Source organism: Musa acuminata, chromosome BXJ2-8 (genome assembly GCF_036884655.1).
Source record: "Musa acuminata AAA Group cultivar baxijiao chromosome BXJ2-8, Cavendish_Baxijiao_AAA, whole genome shotgun sequence".
Lineage (NCBI taxonomy): Eukaryota > Viridiplantae > Streptophyta > Magnoliopsida > Zingiberales > Musaceae > Musa > Musa acuminata.
This window is the reverse complement of record NC_088345.1, coordinates 12920419-12942113: the sequence shown is the minus strand read 5'-3', so window position 1 is coordinate 12942113 and position 21695 is coordinate 12920419. Positions and strand designations below refer to the sequence as shown.

The 21695-nt window shown below is 37.0% G+C and overlaps 3 protein-coding genes across 6 annotated transcripts; 1 reads left to right on the top strand and 2 right to left on the bottom strand.

Annotated features, from left to right (window-relative positions):
- Window positions 1-1307: 1307 nt before the first annotated feature.
- LOC135619250 (GATA transcription factor 27-like) lies at window positions 1308-8769 on the bottom strand. Of its 3 annotated transcripts, XM_065121090.1 has the most exons (9): window positions 8126-8769; window positions 5718-6083; window positions 3312-3620; window positions 3203-3227; window positions 3015-3087; window positions 2803-2906; window positions 2527-2713; window positions 2288-2408; window positions 1308-1996 (listed from the first exon to the last, which is right to left on the bottom strand). In XM_065121090.1, exons 1-9 carry the CDS (start codon window positions 8163-8165, stop codon window positions 1620-1622), a joined length of 1602 nt encoding a protein of 533 aa, XP_064977162.1. In that variant the 5' UTR covers window positions 8166-8769; the 3' UTR covers window positions 1308-1619. The 3 variants fall into 3 exon arrangements, with proteins under 3 accessions (XP_064977162.1, XP_064977160.1, XP_064977161.1); XM_065121088.1 differs by having other exon boundaries at window positions 3203-3620; XM_065121089.1 differs by having other exon boundaries at window positions 3203-3620; window positions 5769-6083.
- A 5911-nt stretch (window positions 8770-14680) lies between these two features.
- On the top strand, window positions 14681-16825 carry LOC135619249 (nucleoside diphosphate kinase 1-like). 2 transcript variants are annotated; one of them, XM_065121086.1, is made up of 5 exons: window positions 14681-14768; window positions 14842-14991; window positions 15072-15120; window positions 15233-15464; window positions 16517-16825. In XM_065121086.1, exons 2-5 carry the CDS (start codon window positions 14941-14943, stop codon window positions 16629-16631), a joined length of 447 nt encoding a protein of 148 aa, XP_064977158.1. In that variant the 5' UTR covers window positions 14681-14768; window positions 14842-14940; the 3' UTR covers window positions 16632-16825. The 2 variants fall into 2 exon arrangements, with proteins under 2 accessions (XP_064977158.1, XP_064977159.1); XM_065121087.1 differs by having other exon boundaries at window positions 14689-14798; window positions 14888-14991.
- Window positions 16826-17586: 761 nt separating this feature from the next.
- On the bottom strand, window positions 17587-20322 carry LOC135619248 (large ribosomal subunit protein bL19c-like). The gene is made up of 4 exons (XM_065121085.1): window positions 19924-20322; window positions 19714-19800; window positions 19499-19632; window positions 17587-17973 (listed from the first exon to the last, which is right to left on the bottom strand). The coding sequence occupies exons 1-4, from the start codon at window positions 20272-20274 to the stop codon at window positions 17865-17867; spliced, it is 681 nt and encodes a 226-aa protein (XP_064977157.1). The 5' UTR covers window positions 20275-20322; the 3' UTR covers window positions 17587-17864.
- Window positions 20323-21695: the final 1373 nt, after the last annotated feature.

Genomic DNA, 21695 nt, shown 5'->3' with positions numbered 1-21695 from the left:
AATCACCCCTTTATAGAACTTTCACAAGTGGCTCACTCTCCTTTTATAAACTTTTACGCTTAGAAACGATGGAGATGAACTCTCAACTTTTGCAAGCTATTTCACTATTATTTCAGGTCAGTTCTTATCATTTCTCTGTGCTTTACCAACTAAGAAGTAAGGGGTATTTATAGCCCTCAATTGGCTTCAGAATTAGAGCCAAAAAGTGTCACATCCCCGGTTTTTAGGATACTGATGGTACCACTGCCCAATCTAGCGGTACTACCGCATGACAATGTCTCAGAGATTAAGCTCTAACAGTACCATCGCGTGGCAGCATTAACTACTAATGGTACCATCACCCAGACCTCCTGAGAGGTTGAGTCTCAAGCAGTTCCATTGCCCACCCTGGGCGGTGCCACCACTTGGCAAGGCTCCAAGTGGCCGAGTGGGTTTTCTATCCGGCCCAACTTAGCCATGTTTTGGGTCCAGTTGGCCTCTAATTGAGTTAGTATGATTACTTCTCAATCCTAACCCTAATTATGTGCTAACTTTGATTTTTAAGGCATACACTGAACAAAACAAGTCTGGTAAGTCTAGGCTTCTTCCAGCGATCTTCCAACAGACTTCCGACGATCTTTTGACAATCTTCCAATGGAGTCCCGGCAAGCTCTTGGACTTCATGATGATCTTCTTGGTGAGTTCCGACGAGCTTCTTTGACAAGCTCCTTTACTTCTCGACCAATTCCAACGGTACTTCCGACGAACCTTTGGACTTTCGACGAACTCTCGAACTCCCAATGAATTTTCGATTTTGACTTGATCACTATCGTAGTTAATCTTGCACACTTTTTTCATCATATAGATTAGATCAAACAATTTACCAATTGATTTCATCATCAAAATCTAGGATTCAACACCTCAACCGATGAGGACTCCACCGGAGAAAAGAGACAAAGTGAGTCAATAAAACTCGATCTGTGCTAGAAGACCAGCTACAACAAAGGGTTAGGGAGAATCAAGGCGAATGACGCTCGAGGCATGAGTCAAGAAAACTCAACCTGCGCTAGAGGACCCAAGGGTCAAGATGAATGATTCTCAAGGTGCCCGAGTCAAAAAAAAAAAAAAAAAAAAAAAACTCAACCTGTACTAGAATCGCGCTACGGCACAAGAGAAAAGGTAATCTTGTAAACAACAAAGAACGACACCACCTATGTACATACACCAACCAATCTCAACCGCTTCAAGAAACATTGCAAGAGTAGATCGCACAAGCCAACGCTACTGACTTTGTGTGCATCCAACAGCCGCAAAGCACAGTGCACTCCTGAATTTTAATGGCAATACATATAAATTCTGCAACTCCACCCCTTTACTGTTTGTACATGTTCCTCCTTTACTGTCGAGTTATGTTACAACCATCTTGCCAAGCTATACAAGAAAGAAACAAGGCCAAGCCAGCACAAAAGTCATCAATTGCCAGTTCTCAGCATACTCCAAAACATAGACTTCAGTTATACCCAAAGGGGGAAAGAGCAAGACTGTTACACTCATCATTCAGGCACCGGTCCTTCAGTTATATCCAAAGGGAAGTAAGCAAGTTGGCTACACATTACTCTGTTATCAGCGCCTTTTCAAGACTATTTATTGGCGAAACTCGAAGATGGGAGAACAGAAGCTTCCACTCCACTCACTGTTGGCGAACCAATTTGGCTTGTTTTCTGTTCCCATGGATCGTACAAGAGTTCTGCTTCAGGAAATGATACACCAGAAGGCACATCCAGAAGCACATCACCTTCAGAACTGTCAGCAATGAACTGCATGGAGCTCCTATCGGGAGGGGATGCAAAAATTCTTCTCGGGCTGAAGCATGCACCTTCATGGTCGACAAAGTCCCCCATGTCACCAGCTTCTCTGGTAATTAAACTAGAATTTGGCCGAGTAAAACATCTTGAAGGAGGATTTGTGCACCCTGATCTGCACACTCTTTTAGGGCTTCTCATGGTGCTTTTCATCTCTGAAATTGAGAGGACAACCATCAATTATACTGAGAGAGACAAGTTCATAGTTTAGTTCACCATGACCCTTTTTTTACACATATATGCCTCGAACTAGTCTTAGCAAAGAACTGTAATTTGTCCAGCGGTTTGATAAACTAAAGCTTTTTTAAGAGAGTTAATCATGTAAGTGAAAATTTCCAAGTACAAACAGAAGATACTCCAGGTATGAGACTAAAATGCATAAGCAAAATGATGTTCACCATTCCAACATGGTTTTTCTTTTCAGCAAAAACATCAAAGAACCAAACCTGAATAGCTCTGATTTTGCCTGTCATGATGCCTTTTTAGGGATGATGAAATGGAAAGACCAGGAAGTCTTTGTCTGCTTGATATTCCATTTCCTCCTTTTATCTTCTTAGAGGGTGCATCCTACAGCAATTATGGTGAAATATCAGTCAGAACAAACCATGTCAGTCTTTAAGACTCAAATATTTGAGTCATACTAAATTCTCAGCAGCTTTGTACTCATATGGATAATTCGTTTTACCTTTACTTTCTGATACTGGTCTAACCACTGAAACTTTGTACAATTTAGTGACACAAGCCTATTTAAAGTCCTACGCTGTTCAGCATCTGCTCCAGACATGGAGAGATCAAAAGTTCCTTCTTGAAGCAGTTGCTGGAAGTAAGATAATGTCTCCAAGAACTGGGGACTGGTAAACATGCTTTTGAGGCTGCCAGGTCAATAACAAGATGGCATGAAAACTGAAGAGCAACTTTACCTCACTAAAATAATAAAACCATAAGCATGAATTCAACAGACCTTTCAGGAGGTTTGACATTGTCTATAGATGGTAGATATTTCATCAACAATTGCTGTTCGTCATGTGTCAGATATTTCATGAAACTCTCAAAGTTAATGATAACCTACAAAGGTAAAATGGTCCAATCAGATCTCAGCAGTGTAGAATGTCACAAGAGACATAACATACTATGAGGCACCCCATTAAAAGACATAAAGAACCACATTCTTACATTCAAGTCTGCAGAACTTGGGGAAGAAACTCTATCTTGCAGGATATTTAACTTTTCAGTTGAAATTTTAACCCTGGCAAAGACAGACAAAGCATGAAATTTCAAAATCCAGTTAATTCAAGCCTAAAATGCATTGTTCAGAGATAAGCATATATCATTGTCTTGTTGTTCTGCAAGCAAGAAAGTACCTTTTGGCACCGTCTTGGGCCATTTCTGTTGTAGATTTCATTGTGTCAGTACCAGAATTTAGAAGACTTGTGCCTTTGCTTTCAATATTTACAGGAAAGTATGACAAACCTGAATAACCTTCATTCATAATGTATGATTTATCTACTGGAAATGAGCTAGCTTCTGATTCCTCATCTACTGATTCTGAATTTGGATGTTTAATGAGTACACCTCCATACCCGATCTCAAAAGATCCAAGTGCAGTTCCACTTTCATAAAGTAGATCATCTTCTGAGGATCTGGACAGATTAGAAGCTTGTTCTTCATGCAAAATGGAATATAGGTCCTTTGTGAGCTTTTCTACAGAAAGTTTAGGACGAGTCATAAATATCTTCTTAGATGGTGCTATTGAATCACATACGTTTGACTGCACTGAACCTGAAAAACAAACAGAAAAATTACTGAATGACAATGAATGGTGAGTGAGTGCATAATATAGGATCAACAAGTAAGAGGCTCGCAACGGTGGAAACTGAAAGTTACATTTGATCCTTTCTTGTTGTCAATCAATTTGAATGTTCCCAAATTCTCATGTGACTAAAGCAATTCAGTGTTCACATATATCTCACCACACATTATATAAAAATGATCGGAGCAATTACAGTAACACAAACAAAACTAGTATAAAAAATCAAGCTTGGAATAAGATGCATACTGTGAACTTATGATAGTCAAAACTTGAACTTTAGCTTCCAAACCAAGTACGTTCACTTCAAGAAGGAATGTGCAGGGAAGCTAGCTATTATAAGAAACTCAGCAAAATTTACAAAAAAAAACTTTCACAAATTTCACTAGAAGGTTTGAACAGCAATATTACCCAATCATTCACTTCGTCCTAATGTTTCTTTGCCTTATTTCTAGATGGTCTTTTATTGAAGGACAGCCAATGCCACCACAAGGTGTTGGACTTGACCACCTCAGTCATCTTGAATGAAAGTTGACTCACTACATAACATAAAGACGGATGTGATCTAACCATATCAAGAGGTGAAAGAAGTAAAGACAAGAAAATGTCAGTCTCAGGCCCTCATCTAAGGAATCAAATTTCGGTTCTACAGGCCTATGGGGAGGTTCAAATCGATACTTACTAGTTCAACCAAGGACCCGTATTGGATCATATAGGTTGGCACCAGTCGATATATATTTTTTATTATTTTTTTCTCAACCAGACTTGATAAATTGGTATAACTGTCAAGATAGAGTAGAATTATACTGGTCCAACTGGTTGCCAAAGTTGGTAGTGGTCTGAGATTTAAATTGTTGACCTCACCAATTAATTTACTTGAGATCCCTGCCCACAGTAGATCAACCATGTCTGCTGTGTTATATATTCATCGGTAAACAAAAACTGGGTTAAATCATAGCTGATCCAAAATTTTATCATTTATTAGCTGTAAAATGGCTGAACCACCATATTATGATCACTCAGATCTACAAATGAACAATATTTTCATGTTTATCAGCAAGTTTGCAATTAGTCATTCGAATGTCAAAAGTATAGAGGCATAATATCCTCAACACATAATAGCATTAGAAGAAAGATAAAACATTTCAAAAATTCATAACCCAGTGTAGTTGAACTTGGAGCATCCAAGCTCATCTTCGTGTACCACTTGAATATGTGAGTCTATTTCCTTAAAATATCAAATATGCTTAATAACTTAAACCTAGCATTATAAATGCAGAAGGGAGAAAGATGCACTTTATAAATCGACAACTGAATCAGTAACTGACTCCAAAGTTAAAAGTGTCCACTGGTTCTGACCAGTTTATTTTCATTCAATGCTAATTGATTGTTCTAATTTGGTTAAGCAGCTAATCTGCAGCTAATATAAGAGGTGACTCATTTCCAAGGAATTAAATGGACAACTTGATGATCAAAAAAGGACTATCATAATGTAATTAAATCACTTCTTGAGATTTCTAAAGGAAAAAAAAATCAGAGTAGAAATAATTAATATTGTAAAAACACTTTAATTCTCAAGATAAAAAATATTTTCTTAGCCACACAACCATCTGAAAGGGATTTATGATGTCAAAATATGATACAAAGAAAAAAAAAGGACAACTCTTTGTCATGGAATGCAATGCATCAGAGATGACATGAATTAGGTGACTGATTAGTCAATACATAAATACATACACACACGCACACACACACACACTGTTTTGTCACTATATAGATGGTACATTCAGAACAATAAATGTCATATCAACTAAAACTCATCGACATATAGTTGACACCTCTGATGAACCTCAAGTTTAGCTATAAAAAAAGGTATTATACGTGATTGTAAATAAAATATGAGTAAAAGTGATGTCTAAAATTCTGACTTTGAATATCTCAAGGTCAATAGAACAACATCACTCTTTCCAAAATTCTCTACCAATGTAATCTGACATTCAAATAATAAGGTGTTTCTGAGATCTCCTCAAACAAGTCTAAGGTGTCTGATAAACAAAAACAATAATAACCTGTTAGGTCACTTGCATCATTGGTGCCAAAATGTAAACAGCTGTCTGAACCTGAAATGGCTGACCCAGAGCTGGATCGATTGCTTATATCTCCCTCTACAATCTTGTGGAAGTTCTGGTCACAATACTGCATTTCACATTCACTTTCCAATTTATGATTGCCTTGTTGTATCTTTTGCAACTTCTCATTTTTTGGTTTGATGGGGACACTTTTGATTTTTGGAACTTTTAACTCATCCGAATCAAAAACTTCACGAGCATGCAGTGGTACATAGTTTGTCAATGAACCCTTGGTTCTCCACCTGGAACCACATGCATTGCATAAAACTGGCTTTTCAGGTGGTCCATTCCGCCAGAGAGGGGTACCTATTCAACATTTAGCTTCAGATACCGTATGATTGCATAGAAAACACAGGTCTTGTAGTTTATATATGTCAAATAGAATAGTGGCACACAAATGTAATTCCTTAACTGAAACAATTATAGCCTTTTAAATGAGCAAAAGAGAAAACAAGGAAGAAAAATGTAATAAGCATATGAATGAAAGTGTGTAAAATTATTGTGTTACTAAATGAACAAAAACCAAGTCTTTCATGTCCACAAAAGGACATAGGAAACTTCAAGAGTAACAAAAGTAGGAACTTTTGAATCATGTTGCATCCTGTCCTTTCAAAAGCCAAACTCTTGTGCAAGCAGCATAATGTACTATATACCTAAGCAGTTTGATCAGAATTAGAACACAATGATACAATAAAACCATAACCAATGTGATAAACCCTTTTTAAATGATGACCTCCTCAGCCTAATCTATAGGTACCATCTAAGTCCATCTCCTTTGGATTGTCTCCAGATTCCCATTTTCTATTGTCTTTTTTTTGGATAATGCTTAAACAATAATTAAGAACAGATATTTTTGTTAACCGATGAGTATCTTTTATAACTTATATGGAATGTCTCTTATAATCCATATTCCATATGGACCAACATGGCACGACTTGATTATCTGACACAAAACCAAGACTTATTAAAGAAGAAGCATAACAAAAACCACATAGATAATACCAATTGACACATCACTATCGACCTGAAATTCTAAAAACAACTCCTGATGATGGGTGCTCTAGAGAAAGGTAAAGATAACAAGAGAATGGAACAATGAATATGATTTGCTACTGGAAATAAGCAAATGCTTGTAAGTCACGAATGAAACTTTTACAAGTGAGCAGTGAAAATATAGTATGGCTGGGAGCATCAAAGAACATTCTAACAATGGAATAAGAATTAGTCCAAGTAAAAAAGGTTTGAGGTCAAGAAAACTGGCGTTCCAAGAGGTAAAAACTACATGAGACAAAATCATTGGAGATGAGTGTGGAATGTAAATGTAAACCTAGAAATACACCAGCTCTCCCAAAAGATCCTTGCTAGTTTTTCTCCTTAAAATTACATTCTCTCGAAGTTGAGAATTAATGGAAATATGTAATTCAAATTTCGTTTTAGGATACATCCGAAATTAGAATGTACATGAGGAATGAGTCCTATAAGAAAGCAGCAGGCCCCAATAGCATGATATTGAATCTCCCAATAATAGTCAGCGATTAAACACTTCATTGTGAAGCCTACATGATCAACAGAAAAGGAAACCAATTTCATCAGATCAAACATAACACAAACATTCTATCGTTCTAAGTTCAAATTTTCCATGGATTCCCAATCTAGGGACAGGTGGATCTCCAAAGAAAATCACTCCAAACAAGTGGATGTCGATTTCTCTTTTTACTGACTACCGAGACAGGCAGAAGGAAAATCAAGGCCTCTGCAAATTTTTTGTTCTTGTTGCAGATCACTGGAATTTCTCTAAAATGTCTCACAGTCACTGCTTCTGGTAATGAATATAAAGGCAAGTGATAGCGAGATAACAGAAACTACAAAGATAAGCAGGTCTTATCTGAGGTTTTCAGATCATAAATAAAAAGGCAAAATGAAATAGAATGAAGCACGGACTATAAGTAGATTCTGGTAATGTCACATACGACGAAGTCAATCTTTCCACCACCTAACTAAGCAAAGCACGGACCAAGAAGAACATGCAAACCAAACAACAGAAGAGAAAAAAACACGCCAATAACCCATTGATTCAGAACGATAACAAGAAGCGTCTGCATCACAGAATGCCTTCAATATTTTTTCCGGCCTGGGATCCGAAGGCAAGCAAATTAATGAGAACAATAACCAGAAGATAACAATCATGAAAGCGTAATTAGACTTCTGTCCTGGAACAAATTGTTAATTCTAAGAAATTAAACCATGAAAAAAGAATAAACCAAAATAACGAAAGAGAGAAGGACGAAAGAAATCAGAGAGGCAAGGCAAAGATCCACAATAGCTCATGAACATGAACAAGAGCTCACTTGTAACTCCACAATGGTGGCAAGGTCCTTGCTTTCCCATTCGTAACCCTTGTTTCCCCTTCCCTTTAGATCCCAATAAAAATCAACACAGGAAAAAGAAAGAGAGGAGGGGGAAAAAACTGTTCTTTATGTGAGAATTTATGCTAAATTAAAGAGAGTTCCATGGCATCTTCTTGCAGTCCCCAAACCAATATCACTGAGAGTCCTCAAAAGACTCCGGACATAGTAAAACCAAAGTACAACCCCCCTTTTCAATAGCCACCACCAGCATAAAGTTCCAGAATTCTTCTATTCAGTCCAGAAGATAAAGAGAGAGAGAGAGGTGGGGGGAGGGGGGGGGGGAGGAGGGGAAAGGGAGGAAAGAAGGAGGACAGAGGTGGAGAGTAAATGGAAGGATGGAGAGGAAAAGGGGAAATTTTACAAGGTGGGATGGGTGTGTAGGTTGGAATCTGTACAATCCAATCGGAAGGAGGAGTCCATCGGGCAACCAAATTAATGGTGAGGGAAAAAGGAGCGGAGGTGAACAGGTGGGGAGGAAGGAGGCCTTCTTTTTCTTGCCTTGTTCTTTTATTTGTCCACTGTGACCTCCCCCTCTATCCTCCTCCTCCTCCTCCTCTGCCTTTGGGTTTGGGGTGGTGTGTGTGTGTGTGTGTGTGTGTGCGCGCGTGCGTGCGTGCGTGTGTGTGTGGGTGCTTATTAAACATGTTTCCATTCCTAAAAATATACCACATATAGTATCTAAAACAAATATTTTTTAGCAAGTACAAACCTGTTGGGCATTGAGATGCTTTAGTGCGTAAAAATGTTTTTTCCATCTCTTTTCTCTCTTGATGCCATCGAAAGCATCTTTTGCTAACACAACATGAATGGATGGATGTGGAAAGAGAGAATCCCAAGCCATCTTTAACTGAAGCAATCGATGGCCGTGTTTCCGGTCAGCAATTCGATCCGATCGGACCTTTAGATTGAGATTGGGTTCAGACAAATTAGACAGATCTCGGATCGATGCATCACAATAATATATATATATATATATAAAGTTCACGATTGATTATGCAGGGATCAAAATCTACAAGGATAAAATGTATACATATGCTGGAAGGAATCGCTCACATTGTCAAAAGATTAACTGCATCTAATGGCCATGATCTTTTCGGTGCTCCAGCAAAGTAAATGTGCACCACGTGCAGTTCATCTGGGCGATTGGACAGTGGGCATCCCTTGATCTACGAAAACATCCATAATAATCACAGGTAAATATAAAATATTTTAAATAATTATGTCACGATTATTTGGGAAATAGCAGTATCGAATCCCCAAACGTAACACCAGCAATTGAACTTGGAATAATTGGTTGTAGTAAATATGATCCTCTATTAGTTTTCTTATTATTGCCACTACTAATGCATGTCATGTCAACGTGTTTCACTAGCAAGATCGATATGATATCAAAACATTGACATACGATATATTTGGTTATTTGATCGAAAAATTAAATAAGACGATCCATATGAGAGAAGGGGAAAAAAAAAAAAAAAAAGGAGAAATACCTTGATAAAATGATATAATAATAAAAAACCTATATTATAATTGTTATTATTTCTTGTCAAATTCTCAACACTCATTTGTTTTGCGAAGGTAAAACAGTAGCTCGGAGAAGTTTCTGGTACATTTAATTTTCATTCGTCGGGCTCTTATAATAATATATGAGTATTAGATATCAGTAGTGCTTATCATATCTATAATTTGTTACATGTTATGATAAAACATAGGAGATTGACAAGAGACGATATGAATCCGAGCAATGGAGTAAAAATTACTATAGTGACTATTGACGAAGATGCATGTTATTTTATTCCTTCTATTATCAAAAATAATATTTTTATTTTATGTTTAATATTTAATGGATATAAATTAGTTTTTGAGAAATATTAGATTATAAGATCAACACTGCTCCATATAATATATTATAAATATTTATAATAGATTCTGGACAAATTTATAAGGCATGTACGTGAGGTATATTAGGAATTCAGTAACAATTTTAGGGTTTTCTCCTGATATTTACTTGGCCATCACTTCAACTTCCACTCACCACTTTTTCTGATGCCAACACTTTTGCTGGTTGGGGTTATTTTATCTTACTTCCCAAATGAGCTAAAGATGGTGACAAGATATATCTGTTGACTTTAAAGCCATACAATCGTAGATCAATGGATATATACATATACAGGCTTAAGCTTCGTTTTCTTCCTAATTGTACCGCAGGAGCAGCATCACAGGCTCATAACTAATAATACTATTATTCTCCTCTGCGAATTAAGATAGTGTTTAAGCTGATTCAACCCATCACCACCACTTGTGCTCCTAAAGAAAGATTTTGACAGCCAGACTTTTCATCAAGGGGTGAGTTGAGTCGCATTCTATTTATCTGTTTCTCTGTGCCAAGTTCTGCTGGTCCAATTTGCTCATCGAATATCTCAAAGCATGAAGACAAGACAATGGTGAGTCCGTTTAAAGGCCAACCTCGAGCAGATGACAGTCCTCGTTCTGAACCTGTCTGCCTGCTCGAAAACTTGTTTGGAATGAGTTAGGTTTAGATGAGTAAATGATGTTGAGTAAGGTTCAAGTCATTTTAGATTCAGTCGAGATATAAATGAATGGAGTTGGAAGTTACCTCCCCACCTAACAAATCAAAGAAAAGTTCTTGTGATTATTTATTTATATCGCATGAAATGGGGTGTGGCTTAACTTAATATTAGAATAGGTGGGTTTAAAATAGTAGGAGAGAAGAAACCCTAATGATTAAAGAACATAATCAACCTACAAATTCTATGAAGCAAACTTCGAAATAACTTTTATCTTATGATTCTATATTTCTGAACATTAAAGATACTGACAACTTTATCTCATCTGATATAGCCACCTCCTTTAGGCATGAAGTTAACATAAGCAATCGTTTGTGTGTGTTTCTGAACATTAAATTTACAGATAGTTTTATCTTATATGATCTACCAATCAGCTTTTGTAGCATCATTGTTGGACCCACCCTGTTCCCCTCAGATAAACATACCTGATTCAAAAACACTTAGATGGGAAGAATGTTAGATATGAGACAGGTCCAACCAAATGGGCCCCGATTGACTTTTTAATTATCATCTCAGATTTATAAAAATAAATAAATTATCATCTTATTATTTATACTTTATATACTTTTTAATTTTTAATTTAATTTTTTATTTTTTTTTATAATTAAATATTTTTAATTAAAAATTATATCTTTTTGATAGAATCACAAGTGATGAAAAAAATCTTTTGCACAGGATAGTAGATCTATTAGTTTATCCTGAAAATAAATATAGGATAAAAATATATAAGTTTTTTTTTTTTAGGGTATGAATGTTTGAAAATCCATAAAATTAATTTTCAATGCTAATAATATATATATATATATATATATCAATAATTTAATATAAAATAATAAGATATTAATTTACTATGAAACTCATGTATAAAATAATAATAATAATAATTTTTATGCCGTAAATAAAGTCATAAATTATTCATATGCGATACATCCCAAAAGCGAATAAAGATAACTCATTTCACACTCCTAACAATGGATGGAGTGGTATCTGCCATCATGTTCGTCCTAACAACAAATAAAGAAACTACTTAACCATCGTATCTGATAATCTATTAATCCTTGAAGAGAATTGTCCTACTTGTTCTCGATAGATATACATAAACAATCATGATCATTCATTTACTTTCTTCCATTCACATGTAGATCTGTTTAATATATGACATATTAGTTTATGTCTATTGATATGTTTAATCTTGTAGATCATGTTTAATATATGAAATATTAGATTATGTCTATTGATAGGTTTAATCTTGTAGATCATGTTTAATATATGATAAAAGGTCACCTAACTCTTTTTACAAGTTGTATTTCCAATTTAATCTTAGTCACATACAATATGATAATAATCATATCCATATCATCAACTTAATATAAAAAAAATAAAAAATCATTAATCATTTTCAAATGACATAATTATATAAAACTTTTAAATTTATAAAATTATAAAGATATGAATCATAAAATCTCTTAATAGTCTTTAATAAATCAGAATCCTAATAGAAATAATCTAATTGACTTGAACCAAGCTCAATTCAATTATAGGAACCAACCTCAAATCCCTTTAGAATCGATTTGGAATCATCTTATATTAGTCTAATTTAGATTTGACTAGTTTCAATTAGGTCAAGTGAGCTTGAACTAGTTAAATTGATTTTTAATCATTATGGATCAGCTTGAATCGATCAAATTTATTTGATTTAGTCAAATATCGAGCTCAAACCAAGGGAAAGAAAATTAGATTATATCGTTTTAGATAGGTTATATGCATTACATGTGATTATCTCAAATAGTAGGTTAGACTAAGATACAATAGTTTGGATAGAGAGGTGATGAATGACATGTCTAACGCTAATTGCATAACTGGGCGGGCCCAGCTTCGAGAGATAAACTGAACCTCATTCACAAGTTGGGTTAAGTCTTATTATTGAATTAAGTTGTGCTTGACGTATTGATTGAATCATGCTTAGTCGCATATATGAGTTAGGTTATATTTGGCCACATTGGTTAGGTTGTATTGACCACTGAGCTGGTCTAGCCAATCAACTTATCTTAAGATAGACATAATTTGACTCATCTTATTAAATTAAATATTAATATTTTTAAAAAATATTTAAAAATAATTATAAAAATAAATAATTAATCTTGATCTTTTTTTATGAATTAAATAATTTAAATTATTGATTCTAAATTACATACAAATATATATATATATATATATATAATTGCTTAAAATATAAATATGTCTAATTAAATAAATTAGAACTATTTATTAATATTAAATTAACTAATTTTTCTAACATCATAATCTAATAATTACTATTTATTAATCATAAAAATTTAAAATTAAAATATTATTATACACCATACAAATTATAATATTTTTGATATCAAATATTTTAAAATATGAATAAAAGTAGATGATCCTATTTCTCGGGATCCTATTAAGGGAAGCCTCCTTATACAAGATGAGCTCTTCTCGAAAGATAAAAGATAATTTAATATTTATTTTAAATTTAAATTTATTTTATTTTTACATTAATTTATTTCTTATAGTTCATACATAAAAAATAAAGTTTAAATTATTTACTTTCTAAAAATTATATCATTTATTAGAAAATAAATGAATAATAATTTAATTAATTGGTTAAAAAATTAATATATTAAGAAAACTAATTTTAATCGTTTTATTAATCATACTATATAAATAATAAAGTTAATAATTTAAATAAAATAATAAATTATTTATGATAATTTAATTTATATTAATAGAAAAAATCTTCGGTGATTACAGTAGCGAAGAACTCAAAGTTTTATAGTTTTATGACAAGTTTTAATCAAAGAGGTGAAGTTTTAGAGGTTATATGATTACCACAGTTTATACGTTTCTCGAGGTAAATCTATATCAAGTTTAGCCGCACAAAAGGCTAAAGGTAAATAAATAGAACTTGAGCTTTTGAACTTGTAAATCTGGAACCCAATTGTGCCTCTGAGCAATTCTCGATAAACATAGGAAGGAGAAAGAAGACGACCGAGGAGCAACAAGTCATGATTCATGCAATTAAGTCGAGGAGTAACAAATGCAGAGACTATGAATGTGGCATAATTCAGCTATTCTTGATGCCTGCTTTAGAATGTGGCATAACCATGATATAGAACAACTTAAATATTCCAGGGAACTAATGCAGCATAAAAGAAGTTCTCAAGCTTGATGAGTACAGTGAGATGGGTCGACTATTTTCTCATCATTTAAGGTGAATAGTGGATGAACAGTGAGAAGTCTGTTGTCGTTGTTGGAGAGGAGTTCATCATCTCTTCCCTTGCATCCACCATTCCCTCTCTCTCGCTCTTTGATGCTGCTAACCTTAGCGTCTCAAAGTCACAGGCTTGACCATTACATATCGTCCTTCCTGACAAACCCTGCATAATTTGCTATCGATTATTCGTCTAATTCTCTACAAAGTACTTACTCCTCATCGTGAAATAATGGTTGTTCCCGTGACACAAAGCAGCTGAGATCACCAACTCCATGATTCCTCCTCCAAGCTCTTGATCGGACCACAAACCAAAAACTTCTCTATTTCATAGAACAATAATATAATAAAAAGAAAATTAAGAAACCCAACCCGACCCACCGACCGTGCTTACGTCATGCAGTTTTCTTTTGGGACCCACTTCGAAGATGTGCGAGACGCAAAGATATCTTTTTTGGGTCGAAAGAAAAAGGTGCCACCAATCTCGACCACGTTGGCTTTGCCGATTTGCGATGGACGCACCAATTTGAAGCCCGACGACGCGTGACCGCTGAGGTGTACGCATTGCAACGGAAGGCGAGGAACATCCCGCGGAATATTCCATTTCTACATTGATATTTTAACGGCGGATTCCATTCCCACGATATTAAACCAACACCGATAATGGTGTGATTCTATTCCGCGGTGTGCGGGTCGTTTCTCTCTCGAGTCATTGGTTGAACGGATGTGCTTCTAGAGTTTTCTTGTAAAGATGCAAATGCTTCATGCCACATCTGTGGGTTGCGTTATTCATTATTTAGTTCGTCCTTTAATCTCAGGTTGCTCGCTCTCTATACAATACGTGTTTCTGGCTTAAACGATTAGGGTCCTTGTTTGCGGCGACGAGGAGCGAGGAAGGAGACCAACGCGGCTCAGAGATGGAGCAGACCTTCATCATGATCAAGCCCGACGGCGTGCAACGAGGCCTTGTAGATCTCTCTCTCTCTCTCTTAGTGTAATCCAATCGTAGATCGGTACGTAATGACTTGTACTTCGGTTACTCAATCAGGTTGGGGAAATCATTAGCCGGTTCGAGAAGAAGGGTTTCTACTTGAAAGGTGAGGACTTTGGCTCTCCTGTGTTATTGGGCGGTACCTTGGAGTAGAAAAGATTGATTTTTTTTTGGGGGGGGGGGGGCGGGGTTGTGTTTTGGTGCTATGGATCGATCAGGATTGAAGATGATGAACGTGGATCGCTCCTTCGCCCAGACGCACTATGCTGACCTCTCCGCGAAGCCCTTCTTTCCTGGGCTGGTGGAGTACATCATCTCCGGCCCCGTGGTTGCCATGGTGTGGGAGGGGAAGAATGTGGTTGTCACTGGCCGCAAGATCATTGGTGCCACCAACCCGTCGGATGCCTCCCCCGGAACCATCCGTGGGGATTATGCGATTGTGATGGGCAGGTGATCTATCTGTCCTCTTTGTCTTTGTCATCTGAAGCATAAATAGCTTTAATTGGGTTAATTTCCTTTGTCTATCAAGATCCAGTATCAAAGGCATAAGTCTAATGTTATGAAACAAGGAGAAGATGCCTCAGCTTTAGCAGCATCAAGTGCATTCTAGGATGCTGCCTATTTCTCTCCCTAATAAGTGATCAAATAAGAATTTGCAATCATTCTATTCTTTTGTTGACCATGTATGATTGGCTTCCTCCGGAAGAAATTTCTTAGAGTAGGATGTTTGGCTGGACTGTGGCTAGTTAATTTTGGCTTTACATACTCAAGTGACCTAAATGACATGGTTTACATGTTATAGTTTCCCATCTCTTTAGTGCTAAGTGAAAATGCCATGTCTCTGCTTCTCGATTGGAGCCAAGTGAAAGGGCAAGATTAACTAGATATGTTAAAAGTGGTGGCTCTGTGTTGTGATTGATGCCTTTGGAGGTCAGAATTCTACAAGTTTAAAGGGGTCAACCCCTCAAGATCATAGAGGATAGAAAGGCAGCCAAGATTTGCAAAATAGGGAAATGATGAGTTCATTAACGTGAAAGGACATATATGAAAGGCATCTATTGAATCCAACAAACGAAATTGTGTAGGTCTTCAATATATATGTTCAAACTTGTATTTTAAATGTGCTTAACCTCCTTGTGTATGACATGCACGGTAAGATTCCAGTGCTTGTTATTTTCATATCATATCGGTGATGCCGTGTTGGTTGCTACCTGTTTCCTCTTGTGATTTAGAAAGAAAGTTATATAATTAGACTCTCACTCTTGGTTGCTGGATAGAAGTACATTAGTTAAAGGTATATTTTGTAAAAGAAAAAAAGTCACTATGCTTTGAGAAAAGCTGTTTTGATGCTTCTCTTATCATATGTTTCTTCTTTTCCAAAAGAGGATATGTTGCACTACTTTTTTTATTCGATCTAATGCTGTCAAGAAGCAAATGGCAATAGTTTTCATGACATGTAAATTTAACATGTAAAAGTCACCTAACATTTTGCTTTTATTCAGGAATGTCATTCACGGGAGTGATTCGATTGAGAGTGCAAGGAAGGAGATCGCTTTGTGGTTTCCTGAAGGCATTGCTCAGTGGCAGAGCAACCTCCACCCTTGGATTTACGAGTAGAGATGATGTATTATTGCTTCTGAGTTTAAGTTTTGACTTTTCCCTAGTTAACCAAGTTGGTGAGTCAACTTGAGATTGTCATAATATGGTTGTGGATTCCCCACTTCCAACTCTTTTTTTGCTCGTTAGAGCTATTTGCTGTCTGCCTTTTCACTGCTACACCTGCCTGGCATAATTATTACTTTGGTGCTCTCGATCGTAGACTAGAATTTTCTTTTCTGCAGCTTTATCACTATATGTTTCTTTGTGTTGGTGAAATTAGTCAGATCTGACCGAATTGCTATCAGTGTTTTTACATGTCTGTTCTCCTTTGCAATCCGTGTGTTTCTGTACTCGAAGCATACTTGTACCCCCTGAGATTGCTTGTACTGATCCTCCCCGTGATGAGACTCTTACATATTAGCTTAAGCATAATGAGAAGAAGATTTTTCTGGGTATTTTTGAGACATGTCAGGCTTTGCCACTTGCTTACGGGACATGTTTGTCATAATAGATCTAACCCGGTTTAAATTCTGCATGCTCACTGATTGTGAAAAGAGACTCATCGGGTAATCCTTTCATATGACAACTAGTTTTGTTACACACTAATCAACCTTTGTTGCCCTTTTCTTGCTTTTAGCTGTTCCCTTCAAATGCAACACTTTTGGTCCTCATTCATTCTCTTGATGCTGCATCGAAATTGTCGCCATTCATGGAATTAAAACGCATCACACAAAGATCTATAACAAAATATGTTTCTTGCGATTGAAGATAAAGATCGCAGCCGCACCACGAAGGTCAAGAAAAAGAAGCGGCAAAATTGTCGTATAAGATGTTGTAGAAAAGATGAAGTGGAAAACCAGCGGAGACGGTAACTGAAAAAGGAAAACAAAAGTAACTTTTCCAGAAAATCATCCAATAGCTTTTGATGTAATATTGTCATAATTTCTATTGTCAAAAGAGATCAGAAACAGGATTGCACAACCAGCATAATAGTAATGATAAACAAGAGACAAACGAATTGGAAATACAAGTGTATCAGTACGTCAGATTCTCCATTCTTTGGTGCTGAACATTAAAAGCCTAGAATGCAGCATCGGATGACATGACAAACATCAGGTTCCAAAGGAATTGAAGAAGAACTGGGAAATTTAGGATTCTGTAACCTTTTACAATGGCAGATGGTTACACTGCCTCATCCAAAGGGTATGGGTAATAGACTGCAGCTGGAACGCAACACAGCGTTATGGCCATTTACTTGAAGGTTGAAAGACGGGGAAGCTTGTCCCTCAAGTAGTACAGCCTTGCCCTTCGTACCTTCCTGTGGCTCACAACTTTGATCTCCTTGATGTTAGGTGAGTACCTGAAACAGAAACAAGGATTGGTCACTGTTTCTTTTGCATTTGTCGCAATGCTGGATATACTACAACTACATAGTACATAGCATAACAAATACAATCAAATGTGCAAGAGGAAAATCAACGGCTGGCAAAGACCTAGTCAGCGAGTTTCTCAAAAATTTGTTGCAGGATTTATGTTTAAAGCCTCCCAATGATTGTTCTCGATGGATTTGCAGTCACTCATGGACACATGGGGAAGAAAGAATGTGACACGTTCATCGACTTCACCAAGTCAACAACTATGAAAATAGAACAAAACCGAAAAAGATGATTTAAAATATCATAAAAAGTTATCATCTAGTAGGAAGAAAAAAGGAACTCTTCCGGTCCTCTTGAAGCAAGACTTCCTGTCAGACTGATGGAAAGTTCCTATTGTAATTGTGTGGTTGTCCCATAAAAGGATGAGAAGATCTGAAAAACCAGTCAGATTCTCGTATATCGACAAAAACATAGCTGACCACAACAAGAAACATCAAAGGGATAATAGAGTTGATGCACAAACCAGATTGTCCTAACTGAAAGAATGAAGAACCAAGGAAAAATAAAATTTGAATGTACCGTTCTAAGTAATCAAGGTGGCATTCAACAAATAAACATTAGGCAGAAATTTCTAGAATCCCCTCGTGATCAGGTTGAAGAATACAACATAGAGCAGTGTTACCATAGGGCCATTTCAAAAACCGCTTCATTGATGCTATGGATCTACTAGAGAAGTACATCTTCATCAGTCCCAGCAATTTTTTTTTCAGGTATGAACAAACCATAATATTCTTGCATCAGGAGTCTTAACTATGTTCCCTTTTTCCAACGAGTCTTTACCACCACATTCTCAATATAATATCACGAGAGACATGGAATTTGTTGTCTTCCGCAACCCTAAAACTGAAGTTTTCTAATGTATTAGTATCGTTCCATTAAGCGGTCATCCTATTTATCACACATTATGAAAAATGATGAAACCCATTTCCCAAAAAACAGTGTCATGTTCCGGGTAAAAGTTGCTATCACTCCACGAGTTAATAGCTACTGCATTTCATGGGGGAACAAAAAACGATATTATAGGTTAGGTTCAGCAGGCTTAAGTAACTTGATCCCATAGAGTCGAGTCATCCAGTGAAACCGACAATCTAAAAATACAGAACACTAGTTTTACCACCAAAGACAGACAGGTTCCTCAGAAACTAAATACAACAGAACATACATAACAACAGACATGCATCTTTGCTCTTCGGTTATGACCTCTGTATCAATCTCGAAAGAAAAATAAAGGAATCTATTAACAGGTTAATTTAAACAATTCTAAGCATTTAATAATCTTTCTAAAGATAGAACCTCGTGGTTACTCTCTGATAACAAGTTTAATTACATTATAGCTTCACTGTCATGAGTAAGAAAATGCATCTTCCCCATTCTTCCAGCAATGGGCGCATACAAAGCTAACATGTTTGGAACCAATGACAAAATGGAATTCAAGGGGAAACAACTTACACTGGGAAAACAATCTCGACCCCGACGCCAGCTATAATTCTCCTGATACGGATTGTGGTGTGAATACCTGCATTTTGCTTCGAAATAACTATACCCTTATAAATGGACGCCCGACGCCTATTCTCCGGGACTTCCTGTCAATGTTGCCGCATGACTGAAGCCAACAACAAGCTTGAAATGATAGTAGAAGTTAACGTACAAGAGCTAAGCTTTACCAGTTTAATCTCTACGATATCGCCGGTCCTGATGTCCGGCACGGGCCTTTCCTTCTCCGAGGCCTCAATTGCCCTCTTGTTCAGAATCTGCCAACTCAAGACCCATCGGAACACACCAATCAACGAGCTCTTAGCCAAAGCAGAACAGCCATTTGATCGATCACAAAAAGAAGAAGAAAATACAAGAGGGGAAAAAGACTGGAACTTTACCCCCATTACATCCCCGAGCTTAATTATCGGTCTCCTGGGAGGCTTCTCCTCGGCTTCCGCCTCAGAATCCTCGGAGTTCTCCTCCGCCGTCTCGTTTCCCGGGGCTCCCTCTTCCTCTGGGCCAGCCTCAAGATCTCCCACCGCTCCCTCTTCTTCCGAGCTCGCTTTGGGTACAGCCGCCCTGGATTCCTTGCACCGACGAATCGTTGCAGAACCAAACGCCAGCGGAGGAGCCCTAGAGATGGAGGCGAATGGGAGGAATGAAGAGGACAGGCAAACGCGTGGCTTGGGGATGCGAGGAGAGGGTGTGGGAAGAGAGAGCAGAGGGTGGAGGAGCGCGGCGGTGCCCATGGTCGAGCTAGCGGATAGATCAAACTGATGTCAGAGGGGTAGCGGGACGAAGCCTTATCAAGAGGACGTGATAAGAGAACTTGTGAGATGAGATGAGGTGACGAAAGCGAGTGAAGTTGCTTATTGGGCTTATTTTGAGCAAAATGGGCCGAGCTATAGGGCCTATGTGTCACGCCAACACTGCGTAAGGTTCGAGGAGTGCGGAATACACCAAAATTTACGCGATGAGGATCACTGCCCATTTCTTCATCATTGATTATGATTCCTTTGGCTACGCAATATGATTTCAAACATACAAGTTGGATCCTTGCAGGAAGGAAGAGACAGCGAGAATAATATGCGGTCTCCATGTTATGTTTAGACTAAAAAAACGAGAATAAGGGTCTAATTATAGACTATCTTTCTTTTATCGTTGGCTCGTGTGGAGAAAATATCAAGCGGAGATTATTAGAAGTAATTTAGAGCTATCTTGTATCTTTATGATAAGTACAAAAGCTTATTTTTAGTACGATCATAGTAGATCACTTTTACTCACTTACAATTACACGTATCTATCGTGGGTTATTAACTTGGGTGTTAGAGGGACAATGTTAAAAAACCTCTTCTGACCTCGTCCAAGTGACACCTTAGGAGTTCAACGTTTTCACCTGGAAAGCACATTAGCCAACCGTACGTACATAGGTCTATACCATGTCAGGTTGACTCTAATGTCAATAATATTTTTTTGTAACATTTTTAATGCTAAAAGGAAGGCTCGAAGTCACATGAATGCTTACTCACTGATCCTCTCAATGAACGCTCAACGAAGAGGCTTTTGCCCTCAACCCATAATACTTTCACCTAAATGGGGTAGCAACCACATTTTTCATATATAGATGCATCCATCTTGATGCAAACACGGATGGAATACTAATGTTTATTTAACAACCTAGGTCTCTTACCCCCTAGGAATGACCCCGAGCCATCTACTTATCCCCGTTGAGGTATTCTTAAATTTCACTCAATAAGTGTAGATGCTAACAAGCATGAGACAGACGATGCCAAGAGCTCAATCACAGTCCTCAGTTCTACTATTATTAGCACCCATTGAGATTTCCTAATCGACACGATGTCAATATCTCAAGAGCACTTGAGACATATTGGACTATCAATCGAGGGAGTACTTCGATTCTCAAATGTGAAATTCAATAGACCGCACCACCCTTAATCTGCCCAGTCTACTTTTGAGGCTCAATTAATAGATTTGACAAAGGTCTCAATGTGGATCTAATTAAGACAGATGAACTGACATTTGGAGGAGATACGACGAAAGCTCCAATAGTCAAAAGGTAAAACACTACTTAACCCTACCTCGGGTCAATCATCTTTCATTTAAAAAATCCAAGAAAAATCGATTCCAATAAGCTTCCATCTCTCGTTCT

Excerpts from the sequence above, each read along its gene's own strand:
- LOC135619248 (XM_065121085.1), bottom strand. The coding sequence starts at position 20,274 with ATGGGCACCGCCGCGCTCCTCCACCCTCTGCTCTCTCTTCCCACACCC. Across the intron at positions 19,633-19,713 it reads ATATCGTAGAGATTAAACTG|GAAGTCCCGGAGAATAGGCG; the intron begins GTAAAGCTTAGC and ends CAACATTGACAG. Across the intron at positions 17,974-19,498 it reads GTCGAGATTGTTTTCCCAGT|GTACTCACCTAACATCAAGG; the intron begins GTAAGTTGTTTC and ends TTTCTGTTTCAG.
- LOC135619250 (XM_065121088.1), bottom strand. The coding sequence starts at position 8,165 with ATGGGAAAGCAAGGACCTTGCCACCATTGTGGAGTTACAA. Across the intron at positions 6,084-8,125 it reads CCACCATTGTGGAGTTACAA|GTACCCCTCTCTGGCGGAAT; the intron begins GTGAGCTCTTGT and ends AATGTTGAATAG. Across the intron at positions 2,714-2,802 it reads AATGTCAAACCTCCTGAAAG|CCTCAAAAGCATGTTTACCA; the intron begins GTCTGTTGAATT and ends TTGACCTGGCAG.
- LOC135619249 (XM_065121086.1), top strand. The coding sequence starts at position 14,941 with ATGGAGCAGACCTTCATCATGATCAAGCCCGACGGCGTGCAACGAGGC. Across the intron at positions 14,992-15,071 it reads ACGGCGTGCAACGAGGCCTT|GTTGGGGAAATCATTAGCCG; the intron begins GTAGATCTCTCT and ends TTACTCAATCAG. Across the intron at positions 15,465-16,516 it reads TATGCGATTGTGATGGGCAG|GAATGTCATTCACGGGAGTG; the intron begins GTGATCTATCTG and ends GCTTTTATTCAG.